This window comes from Pristiophorus japonicus, chromosome 15 (assembly GCF_044704955.1).
Source record: "Pristiophorus japonicus isolate sPriJap1 chromosome 15, sPriJap1.hap1, whole genome shotgun sequence".
Taxonomy (NCBI): domain Eukaryota; kingdom Metazoa; phylum Chordata; class Chondrichthyes; family Pristiophoridae; genus Pristiophorus; species Pristiophorus japonicus.
The window spans coordinates 50,614,066-50,629,805 of NC_091991.1; the positions used below are offsets into that span (position 1 = coordinate 50,614,066).

The window sequence follows — 15,740 nt, forward strand, 5'->3', positions numbered from 1 at the left end:
CATGACATTCAATGGCATTACCATTGTCAAATCCCTCACCATCAACATCCTGGGGATCACCATTGACCAAAAACTTAACTGGACCAGCCACATAAATACTGTGGCTAGAAAAGCAGGTCAGAGTTGGATATACTGCGGCGAGTGACTCATCTCTTGACTCACCAAAGCCTTTCCACCGCTTAAAATGCATAAGTCAGGAGTGTGACGGAATACACTTATCCAGGGATGTGGAGAGCAGCTCCAACAACTGTAAAGCAGCTTGACACCATCGAGGAAAAGCAGCTCGCTTGATCGGCACCCCATCCACCATCTTAAACATTCACTCCCTTCACCACCGGCACAATGTGGCTGCAGTGTATACCATCTATAAGATGCACTGCAGCAACTCACCAAGGTTTCGTCGACAGCACCCCCCAAACCCACGACCTCTAACCATCTAGAAGAACAAGAGAAGCAGGCGCATGGGAACACCACTACATCTAAGTCACATACCATTGGAAATATATCATTCCTTCATAGTCACTGGATCAAAATCTTGGAACCCCCTACCTAACATCATTATGGGAGTACCTTCACCATACGGACTCTAGCGGTTCAAGGCGGCTCACCACCATCTTCTCAAAGACATTTAGGGATGAGCAATAAATGCTGACCTTGCCAGTGACACTCGCATGCCGTGAATGAATATATTAAAAACCCCTCAGAAGACCAGTTCCAAGGTGAGTCAAGACCAATGTGATTCATTGAGAGATAATTACAAGTTATTCTGGGATAACTTGGAGAGCCTCACCAAGTTGAAATTACTTTAATTGGTGAAAAAAAAATCAAAGGGGGCCGAAATTGCCTCTTTCCTCAAGACCTGTTACCACCGCAAATCAGCGGCCACGTTGCGGAGTGGAGTGGCAGACTTTTGGTAGAATGGCCGCTGATAGCCCAATTGCCCTCCCGAGTTTTCCCGGTGGTGCCCTGATTTCCCCACCCCCCCCACCTTACTGCTCCGCTGCTGCCGATCCATGGAATGCGCATCATCACCGTGCGCACCACCGATTTAACTACCCCGACGGCGACATTCCCCTCCGGAAATCTTCGGCCTGCCCGGCAGTGCCAAAACAAGCTTTCACCCGGTGGTCCAGTGAGGCTGTGGCCTTCTACAGCCGTGTTGCAGCTTCCCTTAAAGGGGAGGACCGACTGCCGCTACTGCCATGTTTTTTTTTCTTGGCAGACTGACTCCCCTTTAAGTGAAGAGGAGAGCCATGGTGATGACATTATCGCGGCGGTGACTCTGCACCCACCCCCAACTTCTGCCCCTCAGGTGTAGTGACCGCCCCCATTATGACTGACTTCTGATTAAAAAAAAGCGCAATTTCATGCATGAGCTGCAGTAAAAGCATCAAAATGTTTTGGGCGGCAGGGGGGGGGGGGGGGGGCAATTTGTACCCTCAGAGCTTTAAAATGATGAGAAGCATGGTTCACATCTCACCAGAGCAAGTTGTGAAATTGAATATATCTGGTAATTTGCTGGCTAGCACCAGAAAAAGACAACTCTGAAAGCTGCTGGATTGTGCCTTTCACCTTTACCTGGTTTTGCGGTGAAGGACTCGAGTGTCACATTGTGATACTCTTAATGCCCTCTGAAATGGGCTAGCAGACCAGATAGTTATAAAAACAATGCTGAAGTCAATTCACCATTACGTTCTGAGCAACTAATAATGGGCAAATAAATGCAGCATTGTCTGCACAGCTCACACCTCAGACACAAATAACCAGGTCGTTTAACTTAGATCGAGTGTAGATCTAAAAGGCACAGGTGGAAAAAAAACTAAAGCCCCAAGTGGGACCAGAAGAAATTTGCATGCTTTTTCCCCTCCAAAATGTAGTGGAATAAATTCCCAATCAAAGCAGCTGATGCAAGTTGTTTATCTATTCAAGAGCGAGATTCAAGGTGATTGAGTATATAGAGACTAAGATAATAAAATATTCAATAGATAACAGTGGTTCTTGTGCAAAAAAAAAAGTGCATTTATATTGTGCCTTAACATATCAAAGCCTCAGGACATCTCAAAGCACAATTAAATGGATATTTTTTTTTTGTTGAGTGTAGTCACTGTTGTGCAGGCAAAGTGCATTGCTGGGGCCAGGTAACTATTAGTGGAGAAATGGGGGACAGATGTTAATTTCTACTTGATTAACTTTGAGGGTCAGGAAGAAATTGTGTGATGCTTGCCTTTGGAAACCAAACAAAAATCAATGTGGAATCAACAATAATGTAAACTGTAATTGTGCAAGTAGCAGGCAACAAAGGGCCTTTTCTTATTCCAAGCTTTATGTTCTTTAACTTGAAGATTCACCTTAAACTTTCATTCCGAGTCAACCAATCTCATTAAATGCGAACGGGAAATGGGGTTTCCTCTCATCTTTATGGATTGTTTATGTGGTTTGAAAGACTAAAACTCAGCTGCAATGAGTCAAAAGGTATTTAGGCAAAGAGAAAGATCAAAGCCATACCAAGATAGAATTTTTCCCCCAAAAAATGTAATATGCAAGCCCCCAGCATTAATTTCCTGCATCAAACTTTTAGTATGGCTTCGATTAAATTTCTGCAACTAGTCCACATTATAGCACAAGAAAGAAATTAGGCCAGCACCAACCAACATGACTTGCACCAGACTCTCACTTAATAGTCTTAAAAAGCTCCTCATATATGCAAGTCAGATCAGTGAATCCTAAGGTTACAATATATGTGTATCTATATAATATTTACAGTTCTGGAAGTATCCATAGCTTTCTTACACTTATGGTAATCAACCTGTGAACTGTGTCACAGATACCTCATCAGTTTAAGCTACTGTTGACTAGGACTGTAATTGGGAATAGATTCATGGTCACATTAATTTTCATGCCAATTACACTTGCTTGTTAATATTTTAGTGTTTGAATTGCATATACTAATTCATTGCTAGGAGTATTACAGTACTGTAGCTTACTAGAGGGGTCACCAACACAAGAGAAGCTCTGAATCGTTGGATAATTGAGAAACACATTTCCAGCACTTTAAACAAAAGATACAAATGGCCTGATGTGTCTATTCCCACATGTACCATCTACATATTCCTTATAGTTGCATGAAACATAGGGAGCAGTTGCCTGAAAGGATAATCCATCACCTCCCTCATAGTCTGCTTCATTAAAGTGCTTCCATTTGCTATTGAACAGCCTGCTACATACAACCATGCTTCTCACTATCTTGACTAGTACTGAAATTCAGCTCCATTGTTAACTTGTCTGGAACTTTCTCACAGTAAATTAAGCTATTCTTACCTTATTCCATCCACTGGTATGGCTGGCAACTTGATTTGCTTGCTCTTTGTACACCTCATACTCAAGGGGCCTGCAAAAATAGAAAAAAAAACACAACTTTGATTACGGTATAAATTGTTGTCACTTCTATTTAATGATTCCACACAAATGCTTATAATAAAGTATCCAAAATGGAAAAGGGGAGGGAGAAGTTGTTTAAATAAAAGGCTTCTCATACAGAATCAAGCAAACAGAATGGCCTTCAATTGGTTTCTGTAAGTCTACTTAAATATACACAACAGTATTTACTAACTCACCATTTGCAAACGACCAACATGGAATAGTAGTCAGGATCAGGAACCCCGACATATAGGACAAATTACAAGTCCCATCGATGCCTTGGCGGAGAGCCACTAAATCCAGCAGATAGAATTGAACCCTGGGGCGTTGCTGATCAGTATGAATCAGCTACTGCTGGGATACATTGGCCAAGACAACAAGGAAGCAGGTTTATGGTACATTTTGTTTTTAAAGTGTTAAAAAATAGCCTATTAAAAAGGTAAATATTATCTTAAAAATTTGAAACAGTATGTTAAGAGAACCGTGCACATCAAGATCTTACAAACGGGAATGAGAAGCAGTAAATTATTTTAGTTAAACTAAAAGACCAAAATATATCCTTCAATTTATAACTTGGAGATCAAACCATGCTTACTATCACAATGCATTTTGACTCTTGGCACATGGTTCAGGAACTCATGATTACTTTATGGTACAATACATTCAAAATCAATACACTCCTCCATTCGTTCCTGCTCAAGTTTTGTTCTTCATAGTGACATGGGTAACCACTTTAAAATCTCACTCCTTAGTGACTACTTATATACACACAAGCCAAGCAGGGAAAAAAGCTTTGAAAGAAATTCTATTACACAAAATGTGTTTAATATTTAGAACTAAAACATCATATTCCAACTAAGGCTACAATTATTTTCCTCGACTTCCCCCAAATCTAATTCTACTTTGAGTTTTGATACAGGACAACATCCTTCTCAAATTCTCAAGATACAAATATCATTGAATCTCAAGCTATTCATCTGATCGTACAGCTATAGCTAATATTAAGTCTCTGTAGAGCCAACTGAATTATGTTAGTGTTAATCCTAAAATATTCTTAAAACCAGATAAATAAAAAGTCAGGTACAAGGAAGACACTTGTGCATACATCAAAAATTGCATTGTAGTAACCACCTGCAAATTTACAATCAAAATATATATATGTAAATAAATGCACAAATTACTCTTCCCAACACAAGTCAAAATCTATTATGCTTTAAGCATTAGATGGCTGAAAAACTTGCATTTATAGACCTTTAACGTAGTAAAACGTCCCAAGGCGCTTCACAACAGTGTTACAAGACAAAAAAGATACATTTGACACCGAGCCACAAAAGAAGAAATTAAGGCAGATGACCAAAAGCTTGTTTAAAGAGGTAGGTTTTAAGGATCATCTAAAAAGGAGGAAAGAGAGGTAGAGAGAGAGAGAGAGGTTTAGGGAGGGAGTTCCAGAGCTTAGGGTCCAAACAGCTGAAGGCTCGGCCACTGATGGTTGAACAGTTATAAATAAGGGATGTTCAAGAGGCCAGACATCTTGTGGGGTTGTGAGGCTGAAAAAGATTACAGAGATAGGGAGGGGCAAGGCCATAGAGTGATTTATAAACAAGGATGAGAATTTTGAAATAGAGACGTTGTTTAACCAGTAGCCAATGTAGGTCAGAAAGCACAGGGGTGATGGGTGATCGTGACTTGGTGCAAGTTAGTACACGGGCTGCTGAGTTTTGGATGACCTCAAGTTTACATAATGTGGAATGTGGGAGGCCAGCCAGGACTGAGTTGGAGTCGTCAAGTCTAAAGGTAACAAAGGCATGAATGAGGGTTTCAGCAGCAGAAGAGCTGCGGCAGGGGCAGAGACAGGCAATATTCGGAGGTGGAAAAAGGCGGTTTTAGTTATGCCATGGATATGTGGCTGGAAACTCAGTTCAGGGTCAAATAAGACACCTAGGTTGCAAACAGTCTTGTTCACCCCTCAGATTGATGCTAGGGAGGGGGGTGCAGTCAGTGGTTAGGAAACGCAGTTTGCGGCAGAGACCAAAGATAATGACTTTGGTCTTCCCAATATTTAATTGGAGAAAATTTCTGCTCAATCATTACTGGATGTTGGACAAGCAATCTGACAATTTAGATACCAAGCAGAGGTCGACAGAAGTGGTGGAGAGGTAGAACTGGGTGTCGTCAGCGTACATATGGAAACTGACTCGGTGTTTTTGGATGATAACGTCAAGGGGCAATATATGGATGAGAAATAAGTGGGGGCCAAGGACATATCCTTGGGGACACCAGAGGCAACGATGCGGGAGTGGGAAGAGAAGCCATTGCAGATTTTCTGGCTACGTTTAGATAGATAAGAATGGAACTAGGCGAGTGCAGTCCCACCTAGCTGGACGTTGGTGGAGAGGCGTTGGAGATGGATGGAATGGTCAACTGAGTCAAAGGCTGCAGACAGGTCCAGAAGGGCAAGGAGGGATAGTTATCCTTTGAGAGTGTGACAAGGGCAGTCATTTGTGACTTTGATGAGAGCTGTTTCGGTACTGTAGCAGGGGCAAAAACCAAATTGAAGGGATTCAAACATTAAATTCATGGAAAGATGATCACGGATTTGGGAGGCGACAACACGTTCAAGTACTTTGGACAAGAAAGGGAGGTTGGAGATGGGGGCGATAGCTAGCAAGCAAAGTTGGGCAAGGGTTGGTTTTTTTTTGAGAGGGGTGAGGACAGCAGATTTGAACGAGAGTGGAACAGTACCCGAGGAGAGAGAAGCGTTAACAATGTCAGCTCACTTGGTAACCTGAAAAGGAAGTTGGGTGGTCAGCAGTTTTGTGGGAATAGGCTCAAGAGTGTAGGAAGTGGATCTCACGGACAATATTAGTTTGGAGAGATCAAAGAGAAACTAGAGAAAGATCTGTTTAGGGCTAGGGCAGGCGGGAGCCTCAGATGAAGTTTGGCCCTGTGAGCTAGGGAAAGGAAGGGAAGTGGCAGAGGCAGCTGATCGGATAGTCTCAATCTTTGAGACAAAGAAGTCCACGAGCTCCTCACACTTGTTGGAGGCGAGTGTGATGGAGACAGGAGAGAGGCATTTAAGAAGACGGTTAGCAGTGGAGAATAGTAGCCGGGGATTATTTTTGCAATCCAGAATGATCCTAGAATAGTGAGCAGTTTTTGTAGACATGAGTAGGAACCGATAATGTTTTATGCGTTAGAACCAGATCTGGTGGTAAATGGCTAAATCAGTTGTCCGCCACATCCGTTTGCGTCTGTGCCCTTTTGACTTGAGGGAGCGAAGAGGAGGACTGTACCAGGGGGAACGGCCAGCATGGGAGAGTAATCTTGTTAAAAATGTAACTCTTGAGAGAATAAAAATGTTGCATAGTGCTCCACAGAAGCGTTATCAAACAAAATTTGGCACCGAGTCATGCAAGGAGATATTAGGACAGATGACCAAATGCTTGGTCAAAAAGGCAGGTTTTAAGGAGCATCTTAAAAGGAGAAGGGAGAGAGATGGAGAGGTTTAGGGAAGGAATTCCAGAGGTTAGGACCGAGGCAGCTGAAGGCATGGCCATCAATAGTGGAGCGATTAAAATTGGGGATGCACAAGAGGCTAGAATTGGAGGACTGCAGTGATTTTGCAGGCTGGTAGGGCTGAAGGAGGTTAGAGATAAGGAGGGGAGAGGTTATGGAGGGATTTAAAAATAAGGATGAGAATTTTAAAACTGAGGCATTGCTGAACCAGTAGCCAGTGTAGGTCAGCGCGCACAGGGGTAAACAGGACTTGCTGTGAGTTAGGACACAGGCAGCAGAGTTTTGGATGAGCTCCAAGTTATGTAGTGAAGATGGGAAGCTGGCCAGGAGTGCGTTGGAATAGTGAATTCTAAAAGGTAACAAAATAATAATGAGGGTTGCAGCAGATAAGCGGAGGTAGAGGCGATGTTATGGAGGTGGAAGTAGGCAGTCTTAGTGATGAAGCGGATGTATGGTCAAATAAGTCACCAAGGTTGCGAGTGGTCCGGTTCAGTCTCAGTTGCCAGGGAGAGGGATGGAGTCGGTGGCTAGGGAACGGAGTTTGTGGCTGGGATCGAAGACATAACTTTGGTCTTCCTAATATTTAGTTAGAGGAAATTTCTGCTCATCCAGTATTAGATGTCAGACAAGCAGTGAGACAATGGAGGAGATCGAGCGAGGCGGTGGTGAGATAGAGCCGAGTGCTGTCAGCATACATGTGGAATCTGACATTGTGTTTTCGGATGGTCGCCACGGGTAACATGTAGATGAGAAATAGAAGGGGGCCAAGGATAGATCCTTGGAGACTCCAGGAGGTAACGGTGTGGGAGTGGGAAAAGAAGCTAATGCAGGTGATTCTCTGGCTACGACAGAGACAAGAATGGAATTAGGCAAAGGCAGACCGACCCAGCTAGAGAATGAAGGAAATGTGTTAGAGGAATGGTCAACCATGTTGAAGGCTGCAGACAGGTCAATTGTTTCCAATGGCTGAAGGGTCGATAACAAGAGGGCACAGATTTTAGGTGATTGGCAAAAGAACCACAGGCGACAGGAGAATTATTACCTTTTTTTATTATAAACATGAGTGATTAGGATTTGGACTGCTCTGCCTGATAGGGTGGGAGAAACAGATTCAATAGTATCTTTCAAAAAAGGAATTGGATAAATACTCGAATGAGAAAAAAGTTACAGGGATACGAGGAAAGAGACGGCACAGACTCAATGGGCTAAATGGCCTCCTGTACTGTGCTATTTTATGATTCTAGGTCGAGAAGGATGAGCGATAGTTCACCACAGTTACAGTCACAGTTTGTGACCTTGATAAGGGCCGTTTCAGTGTGGCAGGGGTGGAAACCTGATTGGAGGGATTCAAACATGGAAAAATAGGCAGAGATTTGGAAGGCGACAACACTTAAGCATTTTGGAGAGGAAAGGGAGGTGGAGATAGGGTGGTAGTTTGCAAGGACAGAGGGATCAAGGTTGGTTTCTTTTTTTGAGAGGTATCTACTGCCCTCAAGACAAATTTTTAAAAATATGCAAAGTCCACAACAGAACTTCAAACTACACAGAGATAATATGGAAGTGAATTTCTTCAGGCTTCTCCCACTGCACCGCCATAACTTCAGCAAAGCAAGAAAGGCTCTATGGAAATTCACCCCATGTCTTCTTGCCACAATATTGTAAGTCTGCAAAACAGTCATGGAGAATTTGCTTCCCTATCTAAATTCTTTATGTTCTCACTTGTACCTTTCCAAGAGGCATTGAGCAGCACAAAGGGTGAAGATTTCTTATTTTAAGAGTCAACCAAGAAAAAAATGACATTGAGACATTTCCTTCCATTGGAAGTTAGAACATCCAAACAGTATATAGCAATGTAAGGATATCAGCTTGGAGCAATACCTACAATCAGTTATTTTGTCCTTTTAGCTATATTGGTAGCCTCCTGAAAATAAGGTGTTTTCAGACATTCAATTACTCATACTGACAGCTGCAGCAGAGATTCCACACAAATATGGCCCAAGGTGGAGGCGGGTATCAAATGAAAGTTTCATATACAAACTTATGAAATATAGCCCAAACCTACACAATCTTGCAATCAGCAGTTTTGGTCACATTGACAGAATTGTTTAAATCTTTTTCACATACACTACAAATACATTATATAACCAGTCTAAATAAAACTGGTACAGTATTGTAAAAAAACTATTAGGATGTACATATCTAAGGTTTATTGCAATGTAGTTGCCCTACATAAACAGACTCAAATTAAAAGATTAATTCACAGTTCAGCCATTGGCTGAAGCACCATTTAACTCTTCATTCACCTCAAAGATAAAGTATCAAACTGGGCACAAAAGAGATGCAATAAGAGTGTTTTATTTCACGAATTTCATCAAAAAAACAGTATAATAGCTTGGTTTTAGACTTGCAACAGCACTGCATTAGTTAGGCTTAATTTAACAAATCAATTCAGAATATTTGTGCTCAAATGCAAATACATTTGACAAAGTTAGCCGTTGCCAGTTTGTTAAGCAAAGCAACAGATAGCAACCACACACTTATAGTTTTAAGTTTATAATAACAACTTTTAGTTATATAGTGCCTTTAACATAATAAAACATCCCAAGGCGCTTCACAATAGTGTTACAGACAAACAGATAAATTTGATACCGAGCCACAGAAGAAATTAAGGCAGATGATTAAGGAGGACAAAGGGTTTAATTAGGAGGGGGAAAATAGAATATGAGAGTAAGCTTGCAGAGAACATAAAAACTGACTGCAAAAGCTTCTATAGATATGTGAAGAGAAAACGGTTAGTGAAAACAGATATAGGTCCCTTACAGTCAGAATCAGGTGAATTTATAATGGGGAACAAATAAATGGCAGACCAACTGAACAAATATTTTGGATCTGTCTTCATTAAGGAAGACACAAATAACCTTCCGGAAATACTAGGGGACCGAGGGTCTAGTGAGAAGGAGGAACTGAAGGAAATCCTTATTAATCAGGAAATTGTGTTTGGGAAATTGATGGGATCGAAGGTCAATAAATCCCCAGGGCCTTAAGGAAGTGGCCCTAGAAATAGTGGATGCATTCGTGGTCATTTTCCAACATTCTATCGACTCTGGATCAGTTCCTATGGATTGGAGAGTAGCTAATTACTTTTTAAAAAAGGAGGGAGAGAGAAAACAGGGAATTATAGACCGGTTAGCCTGACATTGGTAGTGGGGAAAATGTTGGAATCAATTATTAAAGATGTAATAGCAGCGCATTTGGAAAGCAGTGACGAGATCGGTCCAAGTCAGCATGGATTTATGAAAGGGAAATTATGCTTGACAAATCTTCTAGAATTTTTTTGAGGATGTAACTAGTAGAGTGGACAAGGGAGAACCAGTGCATGTGGTGTATTTGGACTTTCAAAAGGCTTTTGACAAGGTCCCACACGAGATTAGTGTGCAAAATGAAAGCACATGGTATTGGGGGTAATGTATTGATGTGGATAGAGAACTGGTTGGCAAACAGGAAGCAAAGAGTAAGAATAAACGGGTCCTTTTCAGAATGGCAGGCAGTGGGGTACCGCAAGGTTCAGTGCTGGGCCCCCAGCTATTTACAATATACATTAATGATCTGGACGAAGGAATTAAATGTAATATCTCCAAGTTTGAACATGACACTAAGCTGGGTGGCAGTGTGAGCTGTGAGGAGGATGCTAAGAGGTTGCAGGGTGACTTGGACAGGTTAGGTGAGTGGGTAAATGCATGGCAGATGCAGTATAATGTAGATAAATGTGAGGTTATCCACTTTGGTGGCAAAAACAGGGAGGCAGAATATTATCTGAATGGTGACAGATTAGGAAAAGGGGAGGTGCAAAGAGACCTGGGAGTCATGGTACATCAATCATTGAAAGCTGGCATGCAGGTACAGCAGGCAGTGAAGGCGGCAAATGGCCTGTTGTCCTTCATAACGAGAGGATTAGAGTATAGGAGCAGGGAGATCTTACTGCAGTTGTACAGGGCCTTGGTGAAGCCACACCTTGAATATTGTGTACAGTTTTGGTCTCCTAATCGGAGGAAGGACATTCTTGCTATTGAGGGAGTGTAGCGAAGGTTCACCAGACTGATTCATGGGATAGCAGGACTGACATATGAAGAAAGACTGGATCGACTAGGCTTATATTCACTGGAATTTAGATGAATGAGAGGGGAACTCATAGAAACATATAAAATTCTGACAGGATTGGACAGGTTAGATGCAGGAAGAATGTTCCCGATGTTGGGGAAGTCCAGAACCAGGGGTCACAGTCTAAGGATAAGGGATAAGCCATTTAAGACTGAGATGAGGAGAAACTTCTTCACTCAGAATTGTGAACCTGTGGAATTCTCAACCACAGAAAATTGCTACACCCACAAAAGACAAACTGGTTGAGGTTAGTCGATAGTTATCGAAAAACTCACCAAACAATTTTGAGCTTCATATGTGAAATAGCCAGGCAAAGTCCTGAAAAATTATATTCTGTAACTGCTTGAAATTACAACACATTCATAACACTTCTGTCAATATCATGGGCTATCTGCATGGAGAGTTAATTTTTTTTGCAACAATTGTATTAGATAGGGTGAATTGAGTCGTGAGAGAGAAGTGATCTTCCTGGTTCCGATCGGATCACGTCACTTCACGGAAGTGCCAAGTTGAAACTAGTCGTCTCTCCGGGGAAGAGTTCAGAGTGGTGTTGACCAAGCTTGGAGTAGGTTGCATGCCCATAACTAACCCAGAGAAACCAGAGCCTAATGAAGTGGATAATTAAAAAAAGGTAGAAGCTCAGCTACACATCAACATGGCATATTTTCCACACATAGCAAGCTCTGGAAGGCTGCCAAAGGTGGGACAAGTCAGCACAACATGTATTCACATGTCTTTGGTGCCCAAGTTACAGATTACTTACTAATCTACCCAGCTGAGGAATCAAAAAAGTGAAGCAGGGATGGAAGTAAGAGATGTAGCTCATAGTAAGGGATGCTACCCTGTTGGTTTCCATTTAATGAGAATTTTACCAATGATGCAAATAACAGAAATGCATAACTCACTTGCGAAGAATATTTTGTAGTGCTGCCTGCAGTTGCACAGTAAGCTCCCGAAATACTTTTTCTCCAAGATGTGCCAGGCAATCTTCTATTGAACTTTCTGGATTTGCTGGACTAAATACTGGTGAAGTGTGACACTCAAATCCTGTACTGACAAAGGCTAGAAGGAAAAAGACGAAAGAAAAAAAAAAAAACAGTTTAGAATAAATGAACTTAACCAAACAGAACTCCTGCTCTATGAAAATAGTTTCATAAATATGGTACCCTGTATTAAATTTACTACAGTACTACAATGCTGCTTTACATACATTTGCACTACAGGTATTAGCTCTAAATTTGATCCCCAATCTTCAAGGATAGGCAAGCAAAATCTAACATCTTTATTAAATAGATTTTTGGTAACTTACAGCACAAAAACTTTGATACAGGTTACATTACAAATTGGTTGTGGCCCTCGGTTACAAAAAGACTAAATTTAAAACAGAAGTAAAGTATCTTAAAAATAAATCAAGTATTTCCTTTCTACTGTTCTCATAGAATCATTATGCTCTGATCTGTCCAATACAAACAGGCACATCTGTTCCACTCAGTACTTTTTAAACTTCTCCAAAGACAGACACAGTATGCACTCCAGAGTGAAGAAAACACTTTACAATTCCTCCATCTCTGAAGCAGGGAGTAAACAATTCAAAAAAACGTAGAAAGGACTAGAAAAAGTACAATACTGCAATACTTTCGATTATATTTTAACATTGAACATTAACAAATTAACCAGGACTGGATTTTTGTTTTAAATTCTAACAGGCGAGTAACAATATCACAACTTGGAACTTGGTATTCCACAACAAATTTTTGGTGTAGCAAAGCCAGATTATAAGAATTTTAAAAAGGAGATGCATTGTTATACAAGTAATTTTCACTAAAATACTTTACCCGTTACCAGATCCTGACACACGATTACAAAAAACCTTACATTTTTTTTAATTTTTAAATGGCAGTTACTTCATACACCATATTAAAATGTAATTTTGCAATCAAAAACTCATTTAAAAATCTTTTCAAAATAATAAAGATACTGAACACAAATGCGTCATACCAGAAATTTACACACTAAACAGAGGTGACCTCTACACAGAAATAATTATGTATAATTACCAGAAAAATTTCTCAGGACAGATTAGGTGTTAGATAATTCATAAGGGTGGGAATAGCTGTTGACAGAAGTAACAACTGTTTTATGAAGCTCAAGTGCACTTGTATAAATAGATTTTTTTACAACCATATTCTAGCCAAGTTTATATCCATCTGGATGCAGAATTTTTAAAATCCCCAAGCTTGGGCTTCACCTTAAATCCACTAGCAACCACCGTGAAGAAGTATTTTTTGCTCTATCGCCATACAGTAGTATTGCAGGAATACCCAAGTACAGTATGTACTACACTAGTAGATCATAGTATGCTTCGACATCCTTACAATGCCCGTGTAGCACAATTTTTTTCCGCCGAGAGCATGCAGAAATCAAGTGCAGGCAGCGAAAAGAGCATGCAGCAAACCTGTCCCACCCTCCTTACCCTCAACGACTATCTGTCCCACCTGTCACAGGGACTGTTCAGCCACCTAAGGGCTCATTTTAAGAGTGGAAGCAAGTCTTCCTTGAATCCGAGGGACTGCCTATGATGAGCACAAATTACTAGTCTTGCATACTTAATTAATAAAGATTTATTTATTACAAACTGCATCTCTAGTTAAATGAATCAAGTTTTCTATGTATTGAAGAGGTGAAGCTCAACAATAACAAATGCAATACATGCTGGGAAGGTTTGAACATTTGGACCAACCTTTGTTGATCTCATCATTCAGAAGTTTGAGTTCTTCTTCTATTTCCATCTTAATTTTCTCAGCTACATCCCTCTCCAAAGGAGGCCTTTCCGTTGAGAGTGCCCCTGTAAAAGCATATCACCAATTTTATGCAGCGAAAAAAATATATATTTTGGCCTATTAAAGCTCATCCCCAATAAATTAAACCAGCTATCCACTCAAACGTCACAAAAAAAGACAAAATGATTCAGCATTCAGATTGTAAAAACACTACTTCTTTTAGTCCATCAATAGCTTTCCATTTCCAAAGCATTGCACGTTATACTGATAGTCTATGACATGTTGCCAGAATTCATAACAAACCATGCAGAAAGTGAATAGACAAGTTATGCATGGCTTCAGACAACATACCAGAATGCTTACTCTTGTAAAAGTACTTTAAAGATTTATCAACAGTCAATATAAAATTGAGCCCAAGACTAATTTTTACATGTAAAATCCAAACTGAGTTAACTTTTGCTCCTAAAACAAAAATGACAAACAATAAAACGTTTTGTTGCTTTCATTTTCAATCACCAAAGCACAAATTGAGTAATCCTTGCCAAGTATATTTGAGGATACAGTATACTGAACTAATATTGTACTGTTTTGTAACTAGATCAATAAGCCAACATTTTATTTTAAATAATTGAATATATAAATTATTTGCTTTCATCTTGTTTAAAATATACCTTCCTTACTTAAATATGACATTGTTGAGATTACCTTCTCCTGTTGGCCCTGGAATCTTTTCTTGTGAAATGAGTCCCAAGTAGTTCAAGACAACATATCTGGTCTCATAATGAAAACCTTCAGGTATAGCTGTAGCCATCTTCACTTTATTTTTTGATGATCAAAAATTGCAACTATGTGACGATACATCCGCCGGGAAGGGGAGAGGACAAAAAAAAATAAAAATATGATTTTGTTAGAAAACAACAGACAAGCAGAATCTGCAGAATTGGTAGATTGGTGATGATATGACGACCATCTAAACTTCACACATTACCATATTTTTCGTATTTGCCAATAAGTAAAGCAGACATTTAAAATAGACACTTTTTTTTTCTATTATGAAAATCTTCAGAACACTCTTCGAAGTCCTACCCATACCAAAAAGAGCAAATGTCAAAAGCGTTTAAGATTCAAAGCCGAATTTTTTATAGTAATCAAAAGACTTGCAAAACGCGCAAACTTTTAAAACCATGACCAACATATTCCTTTAAGGTAAGCGAACCGCAGAAAAGAACAAAGTCAAAGTGTCCTTTGTTTAACGACCCCCACCAAATGCCCATGTGCACTTCCAATGCCTGGCATCAGTGGAAAAGAAAAAGGTCACCAACGATGCGACTGTTGATGCCTGTCCGTTCTTACACTATTAAGTTGACGCGATTGTACTGTAGTAACAACGTTTGCACAAATTATGAACTTGTTTTATTATCCGATACTATTATACAAACGGGAGAATGAACCATGGGATCATAAATCCCCGCCCCCCCAAAAAAAACGGTTCTTTAAATTGGCCGATTATATAAAAATAGCTCCAATGATACAAGAACAATTGCAGACATTATGCAAACAGCTGGATACCATTCAATCATAAATGGTTTCCCTATTAATAATAAGTAGCAAATTGAATATTCGTGTTATTAAAACAACCACGCGCCTTCTACTTTAATCTACTACCAACATAACTTTTATTTCACTCTTACATTTTTTTTCAAAAAAGCGCCAAGCAAACCGGACAGACTTACTGTGTTGTCGGACGGGCCAGCCCGGTGCAGTTGCAACTGCTCTGGAAGTTCCTTATTTAGAGCCGCGCCATCTTTCGGGGGCAAAGAGACGCGCTGACTCCGCCCCCTTCCGCAACATAAGGGGGCACAAGGTCAA

At 40.4% G+C, this 15,740-nt stretch overlaps 1 protein-coding gene across 1 annotated transcript in view; it reads right to left on the reverse strand.

Annotated features, from left to right (window-relative positions):
• Positions 1-15,710, reverse strand: part of bcl2l13 (BCL2 like 13) — a 41,089-nt gene extending 25,379 nt beyond the window's left edge. Inside the window, exons 1-5 of the mRNA XM_070900422.1 lie at positions 15,605-15,710; positions 14,577-14,716; positions 13,832-13,936; positions 11,997-12,153; positions 3,319-3,388 (exon numbers count right to left, since the gene is read on the reverse strand). Coding sequence (XP_070756523.1) covers positions 3,319-3,388; positions 11,997-12,153; positions 13,832-13,936; positions 14,577-14,682 — 438 coding nt within the window. The 5' untranslated portion in view covers positions 14,683-14,716; positions 15,605-15,710. The remainder of the gene's footprint in view (positions 1-3,318; positions 3,389-11,996; positions 12,154-13,831; positions 13,937-14,576; positions 14,717-15,604) is intronic.
• Positions 15,711-15,740: the final 30 nt, after the last annotated feature.